This window comes from Pagrus pagrus, assembly GCF_965226575.1.
Source record: "Pagrus pagrus genome assembly, chromosome: 1".
Classification (NCBI taxonomy): domain Eukaryota; kingdom Metazoa; phylum Chordata; class Actinopteri; order Spariformes; family Sparidae; genus Pagrus; species Pagrus pagrus.
This window is the reverse complement of record NC_140185.1, coordinates 12,076,860-12,100,942: the sequence shown is the minus strand read 5'-3', so window position 1 is coordinate 12,100,942 and position 24,083 is coordinate 12,076,860. Positions and strand designations below refer to the sequence as shown.

Genomic DNA, 24,083 nt, shown 5'->3' with positions numbered 1-24,083 from the left:
ATTGTGTTCCTGCCTGTATTCCCACATTAAAGTATAGTGATTTTAATCTATTTATTTCTATTGTAAACAACCATAACACGAGTTTAAAGAAAAATGAACTTACATGACCACTTCTCGTACCTTTTAATAAGAATACATTGAAGCCCATATGGTCAGTTGGTTGAGGCCTGCTCATTACATTATGCCCTTATGTAAAAATAAATACATTAATTAAAAGGGTTTGGACTCCCCACCACCACCATAGTTTCACGAAATAGGGGTCCAGACACAGCATTTTCCGTAGGGCCCCGAAAAAGCTAGAAACAGCACTGGTAGACTGCATTAAGGTATGATGGCACCTGGACTTGCATGTACAGGTATAAAAATATAAATATCTGACACTTGGAGCAATCAAGATGGTGGCTTTTGCAATACTGTAAGTGAGTTTTTAAACTGCTCATGTGATTCACAAGTTGAAAGACGGAGTAAAGTATGACATCTTCCTCACTGAAACAGCCACAACCTGAACACTTAGTCCTTCTCTTTAAGAATGCAACCTTCATTATATTACTCTGTAATGATAATGAAATCACAATTTCAATGCTTCTTCTGCTGAACAAAAATACTAAAGCCGTGACTCCAGCAGTTGCGTTACTTCAGGTTCTGTTGATTGGATTCTTTGCTTCAATACACACTACAAAGATAAGTGTCTACTCCAAGGCCTGAACAACATGTGTCTTTATCCCGAGTGTGTGTCTGTGAATACTGCTGGTGTCATTTTGTAAATGATGTCTGGGAGCTACACTCACATGGCTGGACACGGCTCCTTGTTACAGCTGGTTTGGTTATCGTCAGGTCGGGTTAAGGGGTCACAGAGGTGCTCCTCCACGATCCCAGTTGTCTTTTCAACACAATGAACAATCTGTCTCTGAACACCTGGAATACCAGCAGGAGAAGAGAGGAGAGAGGAGAGCTTTTGTGATTAAACACACGGACACGAACACAAATATGACTCCCAGGTGCATCTTAGTCATAGTAATAAAAGCCCAGTACCTTGAGGGCACCTGGAGGGCACCTGGTAAGCAACTGGCAGGTGGTTGTGAAACAAAAAACTAACTAGAAATGACTGAATGGCTGATTAAAGAACAACAGGGTTTTTTTGTTAAAAAAATCAGGACCCATCACATACTTTTTAATGTTCAAATTGTTAATTCACACTCCACGTACCAAGTTTTTAGTCCTGTGAACAAACACTGGCAAAGTTAAAATAAAGTTGTTAATTCAATGCACATTTCTGTTAAGTACAGTAAGTATAATTTAGTGTATATATATATATATATATATATATATATATATATATATATATATACATATATATATATAACACAATCAAAACATTAGAAATCAATTTCCTTCCCCAGAAATGTCTGAAAAAAGAAGAAAGACTAATACAATAGTTGGTCGATTAGTCAATTAATTGATCAGTCAATCGAAAGAAAATTCGTTTTTCTTTTAGGGCTGTCATGATATCAGATTTTCACTTCACAATAATCATGGCCAAACAAATTCACAATAACGATTTTATCTTTATATTTATAGAAATGTTCTGTGTTTTGTCTTTTTTTGGCAAATAAATTACCCTCAAAATACAAATGTAGGGAGGTGGAGAGAGACTCAGTAGCCATGACTGTAAAAGCAAAAGTGTACACAGAGCAAAATTACCATCAACTACTTGATTCCTCAGAGAAAGGTGAACAAAAATTCATCTTTGCTGGATTATTCAAACGATATTTTCATATTTGTATTAAAAAACACAATAACACAATGTCAATAATCATTTTTTTAATATGATGGTTACCGTGACTACAGCAATAGAACAACACCCCTAATTTCTATAATTGATTTATTGTTTAAAAAATATGAAACTTTTGCAGGTCGCAGCTTCTTAAATGTGAGGATTTGCAGCTTTTCTTTGTCATTTATGACAGTAAATCAAGATTCTTTGGGTTTTGGACTGTTGGTTGGACAAAAGAAGCAATTTGAAGATGTCACTTTGGCCTCTGGGAAATTGTGATGAGCATTTTTCACAAGTGGACAAACTGTGTTGTCAGTGAAGGGAAGTAAATATTGGAGTGACGAATGCTTGCAATAAGGAGGTGCACTACATATCTGACGTTTAAAACTCAATATAAACTCAAATAAACAAATGACATCAAAAATAAATGCTAAATGATTGATTGATTAATCCTGAAAATAATAATTAATGAAAATAATGGCTGCAGCCCTTCTAGTTAGACAGAAATATATTTCTGTATCTTTTTGTACTGTCAAACATCCATGTTTCAGGCAGCAGTACACAAAAGGACTCGTCTCTGAAGGCTCTGACAGATTTATCTCCACCTGTGATGTCCTCTCCATTATTACTCTCGCCCCCCTGAGGGGATTTCCAGCAGGAGACAACTCTCACCTCCCTTCACCCTCAGCCCAGGGCCACAATGCAAGTCTGATAGCTAATTTACACCTTCAAAGTCATCTCGAAAAGAACAGGCCAGCTTGGTAAAGATTGAAAGCCAGGTGGAGACAAAAAGAAAAAAAGAAATAAGGGAGACAGGAAAACAATCAAAGCCATGTACGTAGATTACATGGTCTCTTTGTCTGAATTTAACAGCCATTTGAACAAATCATGTTCTGCGATCTGACACTTAGCGAGATATATTTAATGCACGTTTTGTTATTTGATGTGCTGAATTAAAAAGTGGTGAGGTGGAAGAGAAAGTGGATTTTCTAGGGAAAGCATCTAGGCACTGTGTACTTTTTTTGTGAGGCAGCTTGCTCTGCCCAGGACTAAGAAATAAAAATCCCAAGTCACAGAAGGATAAGAAGTGCCTGTACATAAATAATAATATCCGGTTTTATAAAGCGCCTTTCAAGGGACCCAAGGACGCATTGAGGAGGACACATTAACAGAATAGATGGAAAATAAATCTGCAGATTATGTTAAAATACACATGCCTGAGTATAACAAGTAGCGGTCATGCTGCCCCCCCGTAAATTTGGATTCTGGCCATTTCTCACAAATTACACCTTAAATATAAAGTGTTACCAAAAACTGTTCTGCCATGTACAGTGCCTACAAAAATGGCGAAATGTCACATACTGTATACACCCTACAGTGAATATAAACTACCAGTATGTATTATGTCATGTGACACTCATTGATGAAGCATTTGTTAATGGCTAAAAGGCTTTTATTTTAAACACACACGTGGTCACTGTGCAGACACGAGGTGACACGTCCTCCAGATCACTGCCAAAGTAAACAGCAGCAAGTTATTTGTTTTTTTCATATTTGTTTCTTCTCTCTGTTATTGGCACCTAATTGATTTCTGATACGTTTTGCTATTCTCATCAGGATAATCTTAAAACAAGTTACTTTTGTACAGCTGGAATCAGGACAGCTGACATTCGGTGTACAAGTGTATATTAAAGGGGCACTATGTAGTTTGAGGGAAGAAATTCAAATATTTACAATATTAATGAGGTAATAAAACAAACTAGGAAATATAATTTTTTTTCCCATAACTGAATAAACAAGCTGTTCTCAGAGGAAAATAAGGTCCCAGAACACTGTTTGAAACTAGAAAGGTGGCAGGGTCCGCCAAATATGAACAAAGTAAAACAGTATAAATTGTGTTGTCCTTTAAGGTCAGTTTGTTTATTTAGTTCATTGAAAACAAAGAGAGTCTGTTTGTATACAGTAGCTTGTTCAGGCATTAAACAAATCAGTCAGTGAAGATCTTTTCTCTTCTGATGAAAATGTCTTCCTCAAAACTACATAGTGCACCTTTAATTTGTGTACAGTATTCATAAAATAAAAAAACGGTCCAAATCAGCAAGCAAATTCAAAATTATGAGGCCTGTCGTCCGGAGTATTATTTTATTTCAGCACATCAGATTTCAGAGATGCTGCCTCCTCGCTCTGGTGAAGTTGACTGACCTCCAGCTGTGTTTGCAGAGGTTACAGTTGCTGTTGACCTCACCTCTCCAACTCCATCTTTAACACATTTTGTGCTTTTCCTCCATTTATTTGCCTTTCCACACAGAAAGAAACAAAAAAACAGCAAGGCCAACAATTTCCATGCTTTGTCCTCTGTGTTTACTCAGTTCCTTATTACGTGCTTCTTTTTGACCCCCAAGGCTAAACATCTTTTACAATATCCTGTACTCACAACAATATGGACAAAAATGCCTATTCTAGGCCTATTTCAGCAGGTACTTCACTTTGCCAATGCTGCTGCTCCATTATTACAAGCGACCTGCAACACTGCTGTAAAACTTGCAGCAACCTCTTATTGCATTTAAATAAAACAGCAAGTTTCACCTCCAACCCTGCATCCATCTCTCCAGGCTCCAAAAGTCAGATTAGACGGCCCACAATACTGCTCAGTATACTCTTTGACTATAGTGACTGGCTGCCATGAAGAAGTACGGTAGTTAAATCCAATACAGTGTGGAGATGATGTACAGCGGCTCTGATCAGGACAATGACTCCATGGGAGGAGAAGAAACAACAGGGGGGGACAGGAGAGCCTTGAGTGGCAGAGAAGCAAAAATATTTATACATCCTACCTCGTCCTTTGAGGATTTATTTCGACCAAATCGGAGGTGATTAATGAAAGACCGACAGACTTCAGACCAGCTTTTTGTTGGTCTATCCATCAGTGCACCTGATCATACCTCACTTTAAGACCAACACGGTCATGGTCATTAAAGTAAACGTCAAAGACACCAGTCCAGTGTGTGAAGCTTGATAATACTGCAAGTAATTCAACAAGTTTCACCTGTCAAAACAAGACTACAGTCTTTGAAAATGTCTTTGAAAGCACCGTCTCTAATGCTAGTTTCATTGGTCTACAGTTCATCCATGGGGGACAAGCTTTCAAGTCACGTTCGTCCAACAATACGAGCCATTTTTTCATTTCATTCACACTGTGAAGCACAATGATCTCCAAGATCCATCACTCCGCTCAGAACGGACCATAATCTAATGAAATCAGAGATAAAAGAACTTCCCCTCAGAAGGAGTGTGGACACGAGGAACAACTCAACACACTTTACTCACGACAGAGTAAATGAAACATCTTAATCGTGAATTATTGATGCGTCCTTCTGTATGCTTAGTAGTGTTTGTACGGCACTTCTAGACAATGCATCAGCAACTACATTAAGAAAAATATGGTGCCTTGATAAACATGTACAAGCTTGTTAAAATGAAAACCTGTTGCTGCAAAGGAGCTAAAGAATAAAGTTTGTAGAAACCTGATAATACATTCAGCTGTATTAAAGATAGTATAGTTCAGGTATCAGGTCTTACTTAATTTCAGATTCATCTATAAACTTCACTGAAGACTTATTTTCATTTTAATTTACAAGTTATTGACAGAGATAATGTTTTGTGACAGTGTTGTTTTGAAAATCTTCACATCTGAATAAATTGTGCATGTACAGCTTTGTGCAGTTACACAACTTCACACAAAGCTCGTTACGCATTTAACATCAGTTTATTTGTTTATTTCTTCTCTTGTTTTTTTCTTTATTGCAGAAACATAATGGAAAAAAGATGAATGCTCCTTCTTTGAATAGTTTTCTTTGAGGCTTTTTACTATTATACAATTATGAGGGTCAACGTTTGGCCTTCCTAGTTGAAGAAAGAATAATAGCATCATTTCAGTCACATGGTTCTGTTGGATTTCATGAATTACTGAAAAATATTGCACCTTGTATAAAAAAATGGATGCAGCCACAAATATTTGAGTTCCACAAAAAAAAAATCATATTTTAAAGAAGTAATAAAAAATTGAAATCAAGTTATCGTGGCAATGTTATTTTACACTTTTCCAAATGTAATCTGGGCTGTAATCTGTATTATCTTTACTTATTTGATCTGATTATGTAATCCAGATTACATGTATTCTGTCACTACCTGATGCTGAGGACCAACAAAATAAACTTGTTTCTCTCACCTGTCCCACAGGTAACACTGCACTCAGTCCAAGAGCCGTATTTCCAGAAGAATTCTGATGCAGGCAAATCGTTGTTCTCGGAAACATTTTGACTGATTGTGTACTCGTACCGCACGCCTGGATTGGTCTCCTGAAAGAGAAGCTGTGACACAAAAGACAATATCTGACAAATTCTGAAATATATAAAGAAAACTATCAGCCCTTCTGGCAAAATATCCCCAGGAACTAAATCACAAACTAAACATCTCTTTTGTACTGTTTCTGTTTCGACCACATGTGGAGAACCATAAAAAATTATCAAAAAGAGACAGCTTCATTTAAGAGATCATTTTCTATATACAAAAGCAGTGGTAGACAGGTAGGGTCTCAAACAAATGCTGCACTAAGTGTTTTGTGGTTATTGTCCTTCTCTAGTGGGAGGCTGCACTGAAAAAATAAGGTAATATATATGGTACAATTATTTTTTCCCACTAACCCTCCCCCCAATGTAACGTGTTTCTTTTTTTTATTAAAGTAGGCAGTAAGTGTCTACATAGTTATAGTTTTCAACTTCTGTAACATCAAACTATGTCCACCCCAAATTTACTGTTATTATATTAACCCATTAGGCTTGTGTACACTCAGAATGAATAAAGTCTCCTGGTTTTTATTTGACAATTTTATTTAGCAATGTCCAAACCCTCATAGATCCTTGGATATCAGCTGGGGTGGAAGAAGTTCTTAGATTTTGTACTTCACTAAAACTAGCAAAAGTATTTTGTATTATTAAACTGATTCTGCAAAGTAGCTAGTAACTAAAGATTTCAAATAAATGTAGTAAAAAGGACAATATTTTTCTCAAAATTGTACTTAAGTACTTCAGTAAGTGTATTTAGTTACTTTCCACCACTAGATATCAGAATATAGGACGTTGTGGGAAGAGGCTTGTTAGAAGAAAGGAACCAAAACCTAACTTTGTTAACCTTAATTAGGGTTTTTAATTCAGCTTGTTTTGTTTGAAAGCTTTTCATATACTGTTTGTTTTCTTTTCTTTTTACACGTTTGAAATACAAATCCATCCATCCATCCATCCGTCTGTCGATCAGTCAGTCAGTCAGTCCTACCTGAATCCACAGTGGTTCCATGGTGGGCCCTGGAGACGTCAGATTCTCCAGGTGTCCTGTCCTCTCGTAGGTGAACACCGTCCCTGCTGCCTTGTACTCTCCGTTCCACTGAATCGTCCAGCCGCCGTTCAGAAAATACTTGTTGGGGTTGTCACTTCGTAGTGCCAGGAAGTTCCCAGCTTCAGCCACCTCCTCAATGCGAATGTCCCAAGCTCCCTCTGGGATCAGTCCGATGTCTACATAGCCTGGAGGACATTTAACGCGAATTAAAAACACAAGATGACCAGATTTATATATATTGTTACTTTACATCTTAATTATATATTACACTATTATAACATACAATAGGCCTGTTGCTGCTGAACCAAGTAAGAAACATACCAAGTCCTTCGCTCTCCTCAAACGTTCTCCTCACAGTCGTGCAGGTGGAGCCGTTACCGTTACACACCCCGCAGCGATCCTCCACAGCGTTGGACGCAACCACATAGTCACAGCCTACATTCTGTAAATAAAGTCAACAATACATTATCTAGGAAAAACCTGACAGTGATTATACAAAAAAAGCAAAATTAGATAATAGACATTATATATCAGCAGAGAACTGTCTTCTCATGATGAATTATCTGGCTATCCTGACAAAGTTGTTTATTATCCTGAGATAAAATAAATAACTCTCAAGATAACAGCATAAAAAAATAGTTGCAACGCTTCTGTCAAACACAGATTTAGCCTTTTTGCATTACAGGGACCACTGGAAACACAAAAATGGGGCAGGTAAGTTGGAAAACGTGGCTGCCCGACAAAAATGTCACAAAATGTCATGAAATCAGAGCCCAGAGTCTGTGATTGCTGTCCACTCGGTATCCAAACAGTGTCTGTATCAGTGACTGGCATTTTGGCCCGGGGTGATAGGCAAGCACAGGCAGATAACAGCCACGCCGTTTGCTCTATCAATAAGCTCGTTTTCATTCAGAATGTCAAATGTACGAGACTCACCTGAAGTGAAAACAAAGTGAGTTTCAGCTCAATGCACTGCATGACCAACAAGGCAGTGGTGCAATGAAATGAAGCAGAGATATACCAGGAGAATTTCCCATATAGATACAAGTGTGGAATAATCGATTAGTTTTTGTTTTGAATGAGCAGAGGAAACAGAAGACGAGACAACAGAGAGAATACAGTATGTGGAATAGTGGGAACATTGTTGATACCTGACAGATGCCGTTGATGCACATGTCTCTGCTTTTGTTGCCTTCGTGGCACGGCGTCCCGTCGGTGACAGCATCTCGCATCTTTTCAGAAAAATGTTCGTTCACTGGACGGCAGTGCAGTTCACATGGGCTCACTGGAAGAAATTAGAGATCCAAAGGAAAGAGGGAACAAAGCTTTGAGAGAGATGGACACTGAACAACAGCAACAAAAGGTGCTCTTTTTAAGTTTGCCTGAAAACTGTCAGAGCCTGAATCAAATTAAAAGGGACAGTTCACCCTAAAATCAAAAATCCATATTATTCCTCTCACCTATAGTGCTTTTTATCCACCGATCGATTTTTTTCATGCGAGTTGCTGAGTTTTGGAGATATTGGTCGTAGAGATGCCTTTCTTGAATATAATAGAAATATATGGCACTCGGCTTGTGGTGCTCAAAGCCCCCCAAAAATATGTTTGCACTCACTCAAAAGCAATGTTTCTTACAGAAGTCATGACCTGGTTACTCAAGATAATCCACATACCTTGTTGTAAGCAGTTTCATGTAGGAACTATTTTCTTTCTATGTCACTGCACAGAAGGAAACATGCATCTACTCACGAACAAGTGGCTCATAAACATTACCAGCGTCCTCCTCAGCGAGCTGTAAAGTCGCTTAGTTAGCTAGCTCATCATTCATGAGTAGACGCACCCTTCCCTCTGCGCAGTGATGTGGTTGGTGGGGTATTTCAGATATAAAGAAAACAGTGATCATGATTTCTGTAAAGAGACTTGCTGCTTAGTTTTTTCCAAACTTATATTTTTGGCACAAGCCAAGTGCCATCTAGCTTTGATATGTCCACATCTCAGCAACTCACACCAAAAATAATCTAGATGCATAAATAGCACTACGGGCATGAGGAAATAAATATATAGCTCACCTCTGCTGATGACTGCTTCCCACTTGTAGAGCTTGCCCTTATACGGCATTGTGTTGAAGTGACTACACTGGAGGTCTCTGAAGGTGGGCAGGTCATGAAGACACGCTGCAGTGTGACAGATCTTGTACCGCCGTCGCTCTCCCAGACAATACTTCCCTCTGTGTTTCGGACTGTAGGACAGTAAAATATATTTCGATATTTCAGTCCTGATATTTGGAACAACTACCTGAGTAAACTACCTGCTTATCTTACATGTCACGTTAACTGTAGATCAAATTCACACTGCATCAGGTCCCAAGACTATCTGGTTCTTAGAAATCAAGTTATTAACACTGAGATTGGAAAACTAGCTGTTAAATTTTCATTTCCATTTCCATTTTATTCCCCAATTACTGTTTACCATTTCTGTAGAGGAGCCTCTAAGCAAACCTGTGAAACTTGTACGATCAGAGTGACAATAAACATCTCAATAAACATCTCAATAAACATAATCGAATCTAAATATTATGGTACACAAAAGTGGAACAATTTCGATACATTTTGCGAAATTAGAAAGACTGGTGCCCATTGCGCAGTTTCAGACTCTTTTGACTGTGCTAATGTATGTCTTTCCTTTGACTGGTTGCTAGGTGATGTGTTGTATGGTGAATGTATGGGAATAGAGAGCTTGCTCTCTAAACAACCTTGTATACACAAGGGTTTGAATGAAGAGGAGATGCTTCAGATATTGATTTGAGCCACCCTCTTAACCCTCTTTGTGCATGATAAACTGATATTAAAAGGGTGTAATGATAAGATTACAAGAAAACATTCTTGCTCAGAGCAACATCTCACATGTTTAAGGTTGACAGTGAAGCTTATGAAGAGTTGTGTTAAGTGACAGACAGTTAGTGTCAGTCACTTAAACATTCCTAAACTACTGTAAAAATACTGTTTCTTTAGGTGGCAAGAAATCTCTAAACACAATTGATTTTTACACTTTGTTTTTTTAGATTTTCGTAAGATTGTGTTAAAATAATCAGATAATGGTGAATGGCAGGTATCATTTGTATGTATAAATGCATATGAAGCACAAACAAACATTAAATATGGAAACAAATGCAGCATATAAAACAGTTCTTCTCATTCTTGTTTTGCTGATGATATCAGCCTCATTGATTGGGCTGCACTCTGCAGATTACATCATAGATTGTGCTGTCTCTCACCGGCAAGCGACAGGTCGATCAAATGTGTGAATTAAGTTTCTGCCTGATGCTCCTCTCATTTTGCAAACGTCAATCATTATCTGTCCATGTTTTTCCCAAAGAAGGTTAATCACTCCACCCACACCTGATGAGACTACACTACACTACTACATAACAGTATATACACAGTCATTTTCAATCATTAACTGTTAATAAGATGTTTTTCCTCTTGTCAAGAAAAGGTCAATTTCAGATTCACTTCAATTTCAAAGTATTTTGTGCTGAAAGGTAAATCTTACACTGGGTTATCACAGTCTCTGTGGGCGCTCCGGACTCCGGACCCACACGTCCTCGAACAGGCCGACCACTCGCTCCACGATGCCCAGCCACCATTTACACTCGCTGGCTCGTATCCAACTGTGACACACTCTCCTCTGAAACACCACTGGTAAAAGAAAATAGCACATTTTACATCATTAAATGCAGGTTAACACATAGCTTCATCTTCTTGTTCCTACTTGACAGATAATGAAGTGTTGTTTCTACATTTGTCGCCCACTCACTTCAAGGTTTATAAGTACAATATTGTCTGTATTCTGATACAGTACATATCTCTAAATATCACAGCATGTATATTTTTCTTTTCACTTTCAATGACAGGATTTGTTAAGTCCATTTCATTGTTTAACCTTATCTTGTATTAATTGCATTATTTTAAAAACATTTTTACTCCTGCATAATGGCTCAGTATTTTTTTTATAGTTATGCAGTTATGTATATTGAAAGTCTATCTCTGCCAACATAATATAACATGAATACACTTTTAGCGGTGCTATTACACATAATGAATGCTAACTCTTAGTTAGCATTAACTAGTTAGTTTGTAGTTAAATTAGTTTTTAGTCTGTCATTCATGAAATTAAACCTCCTGAGAGAAAAGATGCAAACAAGGAAACCCATCTACCTGTTAAAGGGGCACTATGTTGTTTGGAGAGGAAATTCAAACTCAGAATTTTAATATTAACAATATTAATGATGTAACAATACAAACTCAAAAGTGGGCAGGTTCCCCCAAATATAAACAAAGTAAAACAGTTTGAAACCGTGTTGTCACTTTGTTTATTCAGTTTATTCAGTCATGAAAATTTTATTTAGTTTGTTTAGGCATAAAAAAAAAAAAAGATCTTTCTCTTCTGATTAAAATTTCTTCCCTAGAACTACAAAGTGCACCTTTAACTAATTTCATTGTTGGAAAAAAATCTTAAAAGCAACACTAATAAGCTGAAATGTGTTTCATAGTGGTTTGTGGTGTTACAGTAGTCACTCATTTTATTCCGCTACCTACCTCTGCTGATAAGAGGCAGTTGGTGCCTGGTGGCATGAATGCAAAATGAATGTGTTGTTGAAGTTTTCCACACACCATCCTGATACCAGAATCACTATCATTCTGCCCTGAAGTTCAAAACACATTGTTGTTTACTATGAGAAAGCTGAGTGGCTGTCGATGGCGGTAGGAAGAGAACAGCACTTCTGTTTATATATAAAGCACTTTTCAGCAAACTACCAGGGTATCTTATATGTCATCTTAAGGATAGGTCAACCACTGTATGTGCTATGTCCCAATAGGATTATTTGGACCTTGAAAATCACCATACGAATACTAAGACTGGAAACCGGTTCTTACATTTTATGCTCCACAGAAGTGGAACAATAAAAAACCTGGGAGGTTGGACCAGCTGATCCCTTTTACTCAGTTTTAAGGTTGTGTATGGTTTGTATTAATATATTAAGCAGTTATATAAAAACTTTTGAAGTAGCAAAACACTCAATCCACAGAGAATGCACACAACTAGTAAACAACTATCAAATATAAACACCAACAAATTATGACATGGTTACTTCAGAAACTGTCATTTCAAACGAGCCATCAAGTCTTCCATAGTGATGTCACAACTACACAGTCACCACCCCCAACACAGCCATGGTTACATAACACCTCAGGCCTGTGAGAGCTGACCAATCAGAGCAGACTGGGTATGGACCTGAAAATGAGCATGATATGGGACCTTTGAGACCTTGTAAGCTGGCTTGGAGCTGTTTGAGTGCATGTGTTTTTGTTGACCACTTGTGTTTTTTTGTTTAAGTATATGTTCTGTCATTATATGTAGAATATACTGTATATGCATGAATTTTTGGTCTGTTTTGTTGTCCTGTGTACACAGAGCACCTGCTCTCATCGGGCCACCCTGTATAAATGAAGGCTAAATGAGTGGAATCTATTTCAGTACTACTTGTAATATTAAAGAAACAAAACCAGGCAAAAAGGTCAGAAACCAATCTAAAACAAACACATTTGCAGGGTAGGGGTCTGTCAGAGTCCTGTTTCTACATGTTGACTCCCTTGAGGGAAACAGGAAAAAAAAACTCCCATGAGTCTCCCTGACCCCTCTGGAAATCAACCACTGTCAGCTGTCAAGAACAGAATCTGGATTCTCATCACAACCCCCACCTCTCTCATGCACATGAAATACAACTCACCTTGTCCTGACCACAACTGGTCCCATCCACAGCCCCGTCCAGCTTTGAGTGGCAGGTGGTTCCCACAGTGCACCACAGAGTGCTGCATACATTCTGGGAAAGCAGAGAGAGATATATGTATTATTTCTTCAACCTGCTTGCCTTTCAAACATACATTTATTTCCACAAGGCGTTCTAAGTATAGAAGCAAATATGGTGCATACGCTGTTCCCCACTCAAACATGCAGTGCATAAAGCTACATAATGAATTTGACCTCATATAAAATGAAAGCAGATGTGGTGAATAATCTATCTTGAAACTCTCTTCTTGCTTATTGTAATAAATGTAGTTTATATACGTGCACTGTACATCTTGCATTTATTTATGTCCCCATCTGTCAATACAGAGTTCAAGTGTCATTAATATTGATGGTTGAAGCGTACCCTCGCTCACAAAGCCTATTTGTTGCTTTGTGTGATAAGAATGCAGTATGTGAAGTGAGAGCCTTGGCACTGTGTGCTGCCTTACTTCCTAGAATCCAGTTGCCATTAGTCCCGTGCTTCATGTTCCATACTGATGATTTTCAAAGACATTTGTGTGTGAAATCTGCACTTCAGCAGGTCGACATTTAAAAAACCTGCTTTCTAGTTGAGAGTTACATGAGAGGATCAGCTACCCCTTCTCAGAAGCCAATTACATTTAATTAGATTATTGGCTAATGTTAGCCTGGCTCCATGTAAAATCTCATGGAAATGTAAAAGGGACTTTTACAGACAACAATCTCGGGTGTGTTTCCAACAATTCTGAATCAGAAGAGCAATAAGGAGGTGTTTATTTCCCACAGGAGTAAAATCTCTGTGTGTGAAGATACCAAAGGTCAATGTGCTGCTTATAAAACAGCCCCTGGCTGATGAGTTTGATAGTCTAAGCCTATTCCTGTTGTGGTTGCTTGACATTTGTGATGATTGTGTGGAGGACATTTTCCATTTTAGTCAAATTCATCACCATGTGGATAAAGATGATTTTTGAGATGCAAACGATTTCAGCATTTGAACTTTCAGAATGCAATTTGTGAGCAATATTTAGCTTCTTTTCAGAGTAATATACTGCAATATTTAGCTTCTTCCAAAGTAATATCCTGCCCCTTACAAGGAAAGAAAAAGATTAAGGAAGAGAACAGAGAGGTTAGGGAGAAGTACAGTATTGATTCTCAATGTAGAGATGAACTGAAATGGAAAGGTCTCAGTGACTGAACATTAAACTCCACAGCAGCTTTGAAAGACCAGTGCTGCTAAAAAGAGCAGGTCTGAGTCACAACCTGGATCTGATTCTCCTTGGCTTTCCAGATGGCTACCTGAGCCCCATGCAAGGAGATTTATCAGGACCTGACAGCCTCCTCTGGCTGCATCTCACACAATAAACAGACAAATCAATAGAGAAACATTCCCAAATCCCCAAACCGACCAAGTATCGAGCAGCCTATGTAATCCCTCTAACCAAGGACACTGCCGGCATCTCCACTGTTTCGACAAACTGCAGCCCCCCTATGAGCATACATCCACAATGTACAATGGTACAAGTAGCAACCACATGGTCAAAGCTTTATGTGAAACTGCTGCACAATAGCAGCACTTGGATGGTGGGACATAATTCACAAGTTCGACCTTGAACAGTATACATACTGTACGTGTGCTGCAGACACGTGTTTTATCAACAAAAGAAATTTCATCTCCAGCGTGGCACAACAGCTTAATTGGAAAAGTAAGAAATAATGAACTCATGAACAACAACAACAACAAAATGAACGAGGAAGAGGTTTTGCAACAAAAGGAATTGAAGGAAGGAATTGAAAAGTAAAGGTTTTAGCAAAGTTTTGTTCAGAAAGTGAATACGCATCCTTTAAAAGCAAAGGTGTTTCTTTGGCATTCCCGTAACTTTCAACTTTTCCACTACACAGTATTTTGTCCCTTCCCTGCACACTTTCATGGTGAATCACTAATATAGAAAACCAGCAGTGGAACGTAACAAAGCACATTTACTCAACTACTGGACTTTAATAGGTACTTGAGTGTTTCCATTTTATGCAACTTTATTCTTCTACTCCACTACATTTCAGAGGCAAGTAAGATTACTCAGGGATGACTTTGTGTACTTGCGTACTGAAGGATGAAAAGTTCCTGTATGTGTTCTCCTACTTCTTAAACTAAATAACCTCTTCATGAACCCTCCTGGATAAGCTGGAAAGGCATCGTCACAGAGCTGAAAACAGACAGTTGACAGTTTTTCTGAGCTCATGAAAAGTTAATTTTTTTGAGAAATAGAAATAACCAATTTAAAAGCTGCTATTTCTGAGAAAAATTGATTTTTTAAGTCTCATTCCCAACTCTTCAAAAACTGATGCTTTGGGATTGTAGGACGGGTCAGCCGCCATCCCAAAGCATCAATTTTTGACGAGGTGGGAATGAGACTCAAAATCAATTTCACTTACAAATAGCGCCTTTAAATGAGCTCAAACTTAAACATCTACAGTGGTATAATGACACATGCGCATTAATGCAACAGTAATATTAATCCAAAAACATCGGATATAAAAGTAAAACATTAACTGTACAATGAGTACTTATACTTTCCATACTTGTAATACATTTTGCTGATAATCCTTACTACTTAAACATCACTTAAGTACGTTTTTAAATGCAGGACTTTTTCTTGCAGTGGGGTGTTTTTTTAGTGCGGCACTAGTACTTTTACTTACAAAGGAGTAAAGGAGCCAAACTGTTCTTCCACCACTGTGGAAAACAACATTTTACGTGGAAGGAAATGTATTCAGCATGTCAATAAGGCCTAGAGGACACACACCTTACTATTTGATGAAAAACACTGATTCTTAACATTACCATGTTTTGTTACATGAAAACACCACAGGGTACCTTAAGGCAGTTGGTAAACATGCATAAAAAAAGAAACTCAACATTTTTAACTTGAGTAACTATGTGCCTGGACTGAACAAAATTTGTAGATTTTCAGAGCAGCAGGCTGTTGATTTTGCATCCCACTGTTTTTCTATCCCGGGGGCTTGCTTGTAAAACTTGTGCATGTTGTTACACACAGTGTTTATAAGGACACTTCGTTTGCTGGTGGAAAAATGCGTGTGTGGTCTCTGTCTGTCCAGCCTTTTGCTGCAGTTGTTGCTCTGGCCTGTTGATCTGCATTGTATATCTGCTCCCAGCCACAATACACAAGCAGTCTAAGGAAGACACAGCTGTGAAAGCCTAGAGGATTTAATCAAATGCACACGGCACAGGAAAGACTGCCCTGAAGGAGTGAAAACCCTGTGTCAAAAAAGTGTCTGCATCGATTCTCTCCTTCAAACAAATCTGTTAGATTCTTCAGTAGTGGGCTTGAATACTAAGACTGGTTCGAGTCATTTGCTTGTAAATCCTTGGAAACCAGTCGCTGTAATTGCCTCATGTCCTACATGAACTATGTTTCACACTACCAGCTACAGACAAGGATGTGCGTTTTGCTTATGCAGACAGTTTAAATCCAGCTCATGTCATTAGTCTAGGGTTGATGCAGAGGGGGGTTTCCCGGGCTAAATCGGGATGGTGGTTTGTCTGGCCATGCGGAACTGCTCACAGGTACAGTCTCACTCACTCACTAAAAATCAGAGCTACCTCTCCTGAAAAGGATCAATTACAAAGACCTTTCCTGATAATTTTGCTCATCAGCAATTTATCATTTGAAAAGTCACACTCAGCTGTTAAGCTGACATCTGAATTATCATGGTTATAATTCTGATGGCAGAATAGCACATAGTGCACCAAAGTCAACAGTCAACATTCACACTGTGAAAATATTATATTTCAAGCAAAAGGCAAGCAAAACCTTACTTAAACTGGCAAAAGACAACTTTTTTGCTTTAACTTCATTCATTCTGAAGTAAATAGTTTGATGCAGTGTAATGGCTGTAGAAAAATGACACTGTTCTCATATAGATTGGGTCCCTATACACCTCCTGCCAGCGGGCTGGATTTTTCCCAGAGAAATTAAAATTGCGTTACGGCACAAAGGAAACATGCATGTCTGCCATTGCACAACCAAAACAGGAAGAGGCATTGTTTTCCCTGGTTGCTATCCCCAGGTAACGGTGGAACAACTGGAAAAACGGTGAAAACTCTACACTGCAAAAGATAAAGAAACCACTGATGGAGGAGGCAATGAAGAGGAAGAGGAAGAGTGACAGAAACTGAGGTTAAACACTGAGCGGATGGGCATTCACTCAACAGAGAGTGCTCCGGTGTTCGGGTTTAAATGTGTTCCCTTGCTGATTTGTGTATCTGCTTACCACCAGGACTCAAGTTTCAAGTTCAAAATCTTTCTACTGGATAGGTAAGTAAAAAAATCCTGCCGTTTTCATATTGTAGCATTAAGATCAGGCTTTCTAGGTCAAATTAGGGTTCCTATAGTTGTATATTGCATTAGACAGTAGCTAGGCTGCTCGCCGTAGCCATGTTGCTATCACTGGGAATTTTAAGCAGTGATGGTCGAGGGGATGGCTGTGGCGCTCGAGGAAAAAAATAAAGGCTCCACGCTGTGCGTGCACGATTCTATCTCGACACTTCCTGACATTGTAGTCAACGTGTGAGGGTATTTGTAGAAGTAGCACAATGTGAAAATACTCTAGTATTATTAGCAAAATGTACCTAAAATATAAAAAGTAATAGTGCCTGTAATGCAGAAAATGGTCCATGTAAAGGCTTAAAGTGACACAATGCAGCTTCCTGGAGAAAAATAGTTGGGTAGGACGCCAACCCAGAGACTCAACAATCAACTGTCTTTCCTCAGGAAGTTGCGTTTTGTTGTTTCATCCTTCAGTTTATCCAAAAAACTTAAATCCAAAATACAAACATGTCAAATAATCTGTATCGTGCATGTTGCAGACAGGGTTAGGTTTTGGGTTACAATGATGAAGCCATGTGTAAAGACTCAATACAACAGTGTGCCGACGCACAGTGGGGTTGACAGTGGCAACCTGTGTGTCCTGGATTCCTTCAGGATACTGTAAATGTTGATGACTCACTCACTCCGATTGCTTCTTCAGGCCACCATTTTTTCAAACACTTGTTTGTCTTGTGGCTTATCAAAAGGCTTTGACTGTAATGATTTCATAGTTTCTTTTTTTTCAATCTAAACACGACTGATTTGCGACCATCATGTTGGTTTTTGTAAGGATGCAGTTTCCAATGGGGATTTCCAAAGAGAGAAGACATTCCCTCTGTGTTCCGGTTTATTTTCTCACAAAGTTCTCTGAATATTTACATCCTACTGTCCTGCCAGGCTCGTCCAGAAGAGACAACATCTGAGCTGATAAAAAATAGTCACCTTCAGTTATTAGTACAAGCTCACAGAAGCGTTTTTTTTAACAATCTCTTACAGTACTGAAATGATAAAGGTTGCACCAGCACATTGTACTGAGGAAATGATGGGATCACCGAACAATAGAGGGGGCTGTAGGTACACAAAGGAACGTGTTGTTGTGGCAGCAGAAACAACACCACAAGACAGGACCAACTAGAAAAGGACAAACATGCAGTGAAGAAGAGAAGGAGAAAGGAGGAAGCCTACATTTTGTCTATACAACTGTACATGGTGTTGCAAGGTTTTACTTTGATTTATCGGTTGTCTTAGAGAGTCTTACATCCATGTCATCGCAGAGCAGGGACCCAGGGCCATACTGCAGTCGACACTGATGGGCAGCGCTGTACAGAACCCCAGGAAGAACCAAGTTTACGGACAGCTTCTCCTTCACCGGGGTATCATCGAGACACCAGCCCCAGCCGCGACTGTGAGGGGTGGGAGGAGGGGGTGCATAAAGTAAGACATGAAAAACAGTCAGGTGAGCACAGTTTATAAATGTTTCTTTGTTACACACACAGTATCATTCTGCAATATTTTTTATCAAAATTAATGTATGTATTTACTACCTTTCTGTACTACACTGTAAACGTTGGTCCCATTTACAGTGTAGTACAGAAACGTACACTTAAAGATGGGCAGGACTTTATCCCAAATGTAATGCATTTGAAGTTTCCAGCAGAGGCAAGGAATACTATAATACAACAAGAATACTCAGCAACAGACAATCTGAGCAAAACACTGATCCCAACTGTGTGACAACAAAATGATCCAGGGAACTGCAGTGGACCAACACGTGAACATACTGTACAGCTTAACAACCATTCACACCATGGCTCACCTAGCCCTAGCAACCCACATGAAGGCTGGTTGGGTCAAGTGGCCCTAATGACTCTGAAACTCAGAGCTCACACGTGTCCTTAACAACTCTGTAAGGACTCTCAGACAGAGTTTAAAAGCCTGCAGCTCCCCTCCAGTTAGTTAGAACTGAAGCCTCTTGGATGAGAGGTGAGACGTCTCCAAGAAACTGAAAGTCCAGTTGCCTACGATACAGCACTTAGAATTACCAGGACCTGGATGACTGAGAACCTTCATCAACAAACTGAGCACTTGAGATTACAATATCACAATTTATGAATAACATTTTGAGTTTCACTGAGGTTGAGCAGAGCTGTAGCCAATGAAAATATTTCACTGTGTTATGATTTATTTTCTGAGCATCATGACTCTATAGAAATGTGCGTAGTAAGCGTACTGTAGTAAATCAGACCGTGAAATAAATGCGGCACGGCACAAACAGATTTTGGTCACAAACTTGAAAACTGCTGTGCACATTGGGCAGGTAATTACAATTAATTCGGAGGGAGGCATGAAAGTCTGTTCCAAATTTCATGGATATCCATCCAGCAGTTGTAGATAAGTTTCAGTCTCGAAGGACCAACATTTACACCAGCATTTCCATCCCCTGGGACCCCAAGCATGGATAAAAACACTTTGAATGTCCATGTGAACCTCATCTACATGAGTGCAAGGCAAGATTTATATCAAGACTCAGAAAGTGTTGCTTTGATTAATTGTGCATGTCAGTACGCTGTAAGTAATCATTCAGTGATATTGCTTCAGTGTTCAGTGCAATCTGATGTTCAATCAAAAGAAAATTAAAAGCATCTTTCTAATTAAAACCTGCAGATTAAATTAGGAAAAAAGAAATTTGATTGAATGCTATTTAATTTTCTTTGCCAAAAAAAAGCACACACACGAGAGATATTTGGAAATATTGTAACTGTTTAAGAACTAGACATATCAAGTCTGATTTACATTTATTAAACATATAAATGATTCTTTATTACATGCAAGAAAACAACCTTAAGGACTCAATGTTTTGATTTGTTACTCACGTGTTAAACAAGTACATCTTGGTCAACTCATTTGGCTTAATATTAGCAAACACTGCAAGGTTATTTTTTAGCTGTATCAGTCAGTCATACTAATTGTGAAAACATCACAATGATTCTTACTTTCATAGACTAATGTAAAGATAATTATGAACATTCTACCCCTGAAGCCCCCCCCTTAATCCTACACAGTGCACGTTTAATGTGGTAATCACAAAAAGTAAAAGCATAACAATAACAACCAAATTATACACTGAGAGTCTAATTTACGGGCCTTAACCTCCCTGTAATTGTATAGTAACCTTAAACAAAGAACAAAGTTCTCTGATGTACACGTGAATCATTTCACTGTCACTAGAAAATTAGCCAGCATTTACATCTCCATAATGAGAGCTGTGATGGGATTGTGATTAGCCTGCGGTCATTAAATACATGTGCGCTTTGTAATATGAATTTTAATTGCATTCATGACCTACCTGGCCTAGCTGATGTAAAGCTGCACTGCCAAAGCTCAGTGTAAATACACCTGCATGGGACGAAGCCTATGTCCTTTATATTATGTTATTATGTGCTTAAAATAAAGAACATAGGCAGATAAATAAAGGACATGTGCATTATTTTATGTGCTTAAGTCAATCAAGTGTTGTTATGTTCTGTAATGTCAAAGTGAAAAGGGTAATAAATCATAGAAAAACTGTTGGAGATCATGATTAGATTCCTAAATAAGCATGAAGTCAGATTTACAGGCAGCACTGCTGCTTTATAGTTTTCACTGAGCAGGAAAAAGGGGAAAAATAAGTCTGGATAAAGCTGTGATGCTCTGGAAGAGCCAAGTCTTGAGTTCTGGCCTTCTGCACTGCACACATGTGGGCAAAAATGAGCACAAGTGAAGCCAACTGGGTACAAACTTCATTGTGCAGGTGTTATGAACATAAATGAATGTTAAGAAAGCACCAATAAATTTGGGATGTGGCCGAGTGATGGTGTTATCTTTAAATAAGATGAGACAAAAAGATAAATCTTATTTGATCCCCAGTAAACAGAAATAAGTACAGATAAGTGTAGAGTGTAAGAGAAATAAATAACAGAGGTATACAAAAAACTAAAAAAATTACACCACACTCATAAACCAGCTACATTGCTGCACAATGTAATGACTGTGCAATCAAATCAGCGGGCTGTGCTGCTGCTAACAAGATGGAAATTGCACAAGATGTTTTTCCCTCATTATGCCTGTATAGCGGCAAATAAAAAGATTAAACTTGACAGCAAAAGACTGCTCAAACTGTACCTTGTTTTACTTTTCATTGATCAATCAAACTGGAAACATGTCTTCTATGTGTGACAGAAAAGCACCATATTGTGATTACTGTGATTTTGTGCATTTTAACCAGTCAAAGACATCAAGAAGGAAAACATATCTTAATCTTTTTCAGTTTGACATGGCAAATGTGTATTTACGCATCAAAAGACCTGAACTATCCCTTTGGTCTCCAATCTGATCTCCAGCACGCAGCTGACAAGTACGTGGTTTGTTTACATGGTGTAACAGAAAGCATATTTAATAGATTCAGCGAGGGGAGCGAGCGTCCGTCATCACATTGGATGCTTGCATGCAGTTAGGACACAGAGTAAGGGGAACCAAAGAGCTTGGCAATAATCTTCCGTGGGTTTGTCATGACAAGCAAACCCTTTCATGTTACATCATTTCATTACATCACAGTCATTTCATCCATTGCTAATACAAAAATTTGACTAGAGCAGCTTTAAAGAGTGAGTTCTGTGTAATTAACACATTATAGATAGTTGCACAAAGTCTTGGCAATGAGAACACTTGCTCAAATATCCAAGATATCACTGTAGATACCATTACATTTTCACATTATTAATAGATGTATACACTTAGAATACACCTAAAGACTAAAAAAAATCCATATCTAAAGTTACGAAGGCTGGCTGTTGAGCACAACAAAATCATTAACTTGAGATGACCTCACACTGACTATTGAATACCAGCAATTAAAATGTTCTCCATGAGTGCCTCAGGACTGAAAGGCAGCTCAGAGGGCAAATTAGGTTCTACTGCAGCCTCAGTGAAAACCAGCTTTCCTGGAAATGTTTATGCCAATAACTGAAGTGTATGCAGAATCCTTTCACCACAAAAATCATTTACAATCAGTGTAAATGTGTGATCATATATGCTATGTTATGTGTGAGATTGGTCCAGGCTGTAACTGTTTACTTCAGCTTCTGCGGGTCCTCTATTTAGCAGCTAATTGAACATGAAATGAGTTTTTTCTTCGTTTTTTTGCCACTAAGCCTCTTTGGCCTTTCAGGAATTTCAATTACATTAAAGGGTGGCCGGGTGTTTATGAGTAGCCCATCTATGTGATAACATCTCAACCACTCAGCTCAATGTGACCTTCCACATTCCACATAAAATAACACCCACGGACCAAACCTCTGAAGCAGCACGAGTAGCAGAGGCCTGCGGGACGACTAAAGCTACATACAATAGAAGGCTTGTCCTGCAGTCAGTGGAAGAGATAAAACAGAGAAAATGGAGGGGGAAACCTGGCATTTAGAGAAATGAGATGGGGAGATTCATATCAAGAGTCTCATGAGAGTACAATGATCAATGCAGATTTTGGATTGGCTGGCTGGATGTGGAGGTGAAACGAGAGGCGTCTGAGAGACAAGGGAAGACATACAGAGGGGGTGTTTATTTCCTCACTTGTCATCGTGCCATGGTTACTGAAAACGGGCTGTTCTTTTTCGTGTTCTCATTTAGACTATTACAAACACTTTTTATCATAATGTAGGTGGGTTATTCTGGACCAGAATCAACTTTGGTTGCTCATTTTAGTGTCTCAGTTTGCCAAAAAGCAGATTTAACTGTCATTTATATTCAGTCAAAAGGAAGTTATTAGCAGTAATAAACTCAAACCTGCTTCAGGAAACAAGAGTCTAGTCTAGTCACTCGTAGGGAACATGAGTTACTATCAAGTGTGAACTATCCGTGATGTCACCCTTTGGTTTACGGACTAGCCATCGCCATCGTTGTTTTTTTGGACCCAGACGTATTTGGACAGGAGGGAGGAACTGGGGAAGATATCCTGATATCTGACTGAATACATGGGGACAAACTTTGGTGGCGACATAAGGTAGCCATAGTCTAAAACATACCTGGCTTTATCATCTATTTTACTCTCATATTTCTCACAAGCTTACGTTCAATCTGACTTCTTTATGAGATCAGTGGAGATGCCCCCTGCTGGCCATTATAAAGAATGCAGGTGTAAGGCACTTCCGCTTTTCACTTTTCAGACCAGAAAGCTTGACCATTTTTTAAGACTTAGAATTTGGTACCAAATTTAATGGCATCCATTAGTTAGTCAGCAAAATTCTGAAATGGTACGGACAAAATGACAAATGACAACACACTTTCATTTAAAAATGTTGGCAGCTCTCCCTGTCTCCTTTTTTAATTACCTCCACTCAGACACAAACGCACACAAACACACAAACCAGTGGCCTTTGTGTAGCAAACTCCCTCGAGTGTAAATATCGGCCCACGGCCCATTTTTTTCCCCACAGTGGAGTCAAGAAGCTACAATGCTGTCAAGTAGCTGAACACCCACTAAATGAATTCCAGATGCTTGGAGCTCAGAAACTGGAGCAACTCCAGGGAACTATTTCAGACATTCAACACGTCCTGTTGAAGCCCCCCCCCCCGCCTAACACACACACACACACACACACACACACACACACACACACACACACACACAGACTATAGACAAGCATACTGATATATATACTGTTTTTAGCATGT

The 24,083-nt window shown here is 38.7% G+C and overlaps 1 protein-coding gene across 3 annotated transcripts in view; it reads right to left on the bottom strand.

Annotated features, from left to right (window-relative positions):
- The window catches only part of adamts7 (a disintegrin-like and metallopeptidase (reprolysin type) with thrombospondin type 1 motif, 7), an 85,553-nt gene that overhangs the window by 29,464 nt on the left and 32,006 nt on the right, over nt 1-24,083 (bottom strand). For all 3 annotated transcript variants that reach the window (XM_084363283.1, XM_084363284.1, XM_084363285.1), the window contains exons 9-17: nt 18,637-18,781; nt 12,956-13,048; nt 10,717-10,862; nt 9,234-9,403; nt 8,317-8,450; nt 7,487-7,607; nt 7,106-7,350; nt 6,003-6,144; nt 789-915 (exon numbers count right to left, since the gene is read on the bottom strand). In XM_084363283.1, the coding sequence (XP_084219409.1) occupies nt 789-915; nt 6,003-6,144; nt 7,106-7,350; nt 7,487-7,607; nt 8,317-8,450; nt 9,234-9,403; nt 10,717-10,862; nt 12,956-13,048; nt 18,637-18,781 (1,323 nt within the window). The remainder of the gene's footprint in view (nt 1-788; nt 916-6,002; nt 6,145-7,105; nt 7,351-7,486; nt 7,608-8,316; nt 8,451-9,233; nt 9,404-10,716; nt 10,863-12,955; nt 13,049-18,636; nt 18,782-24,083) is intronic.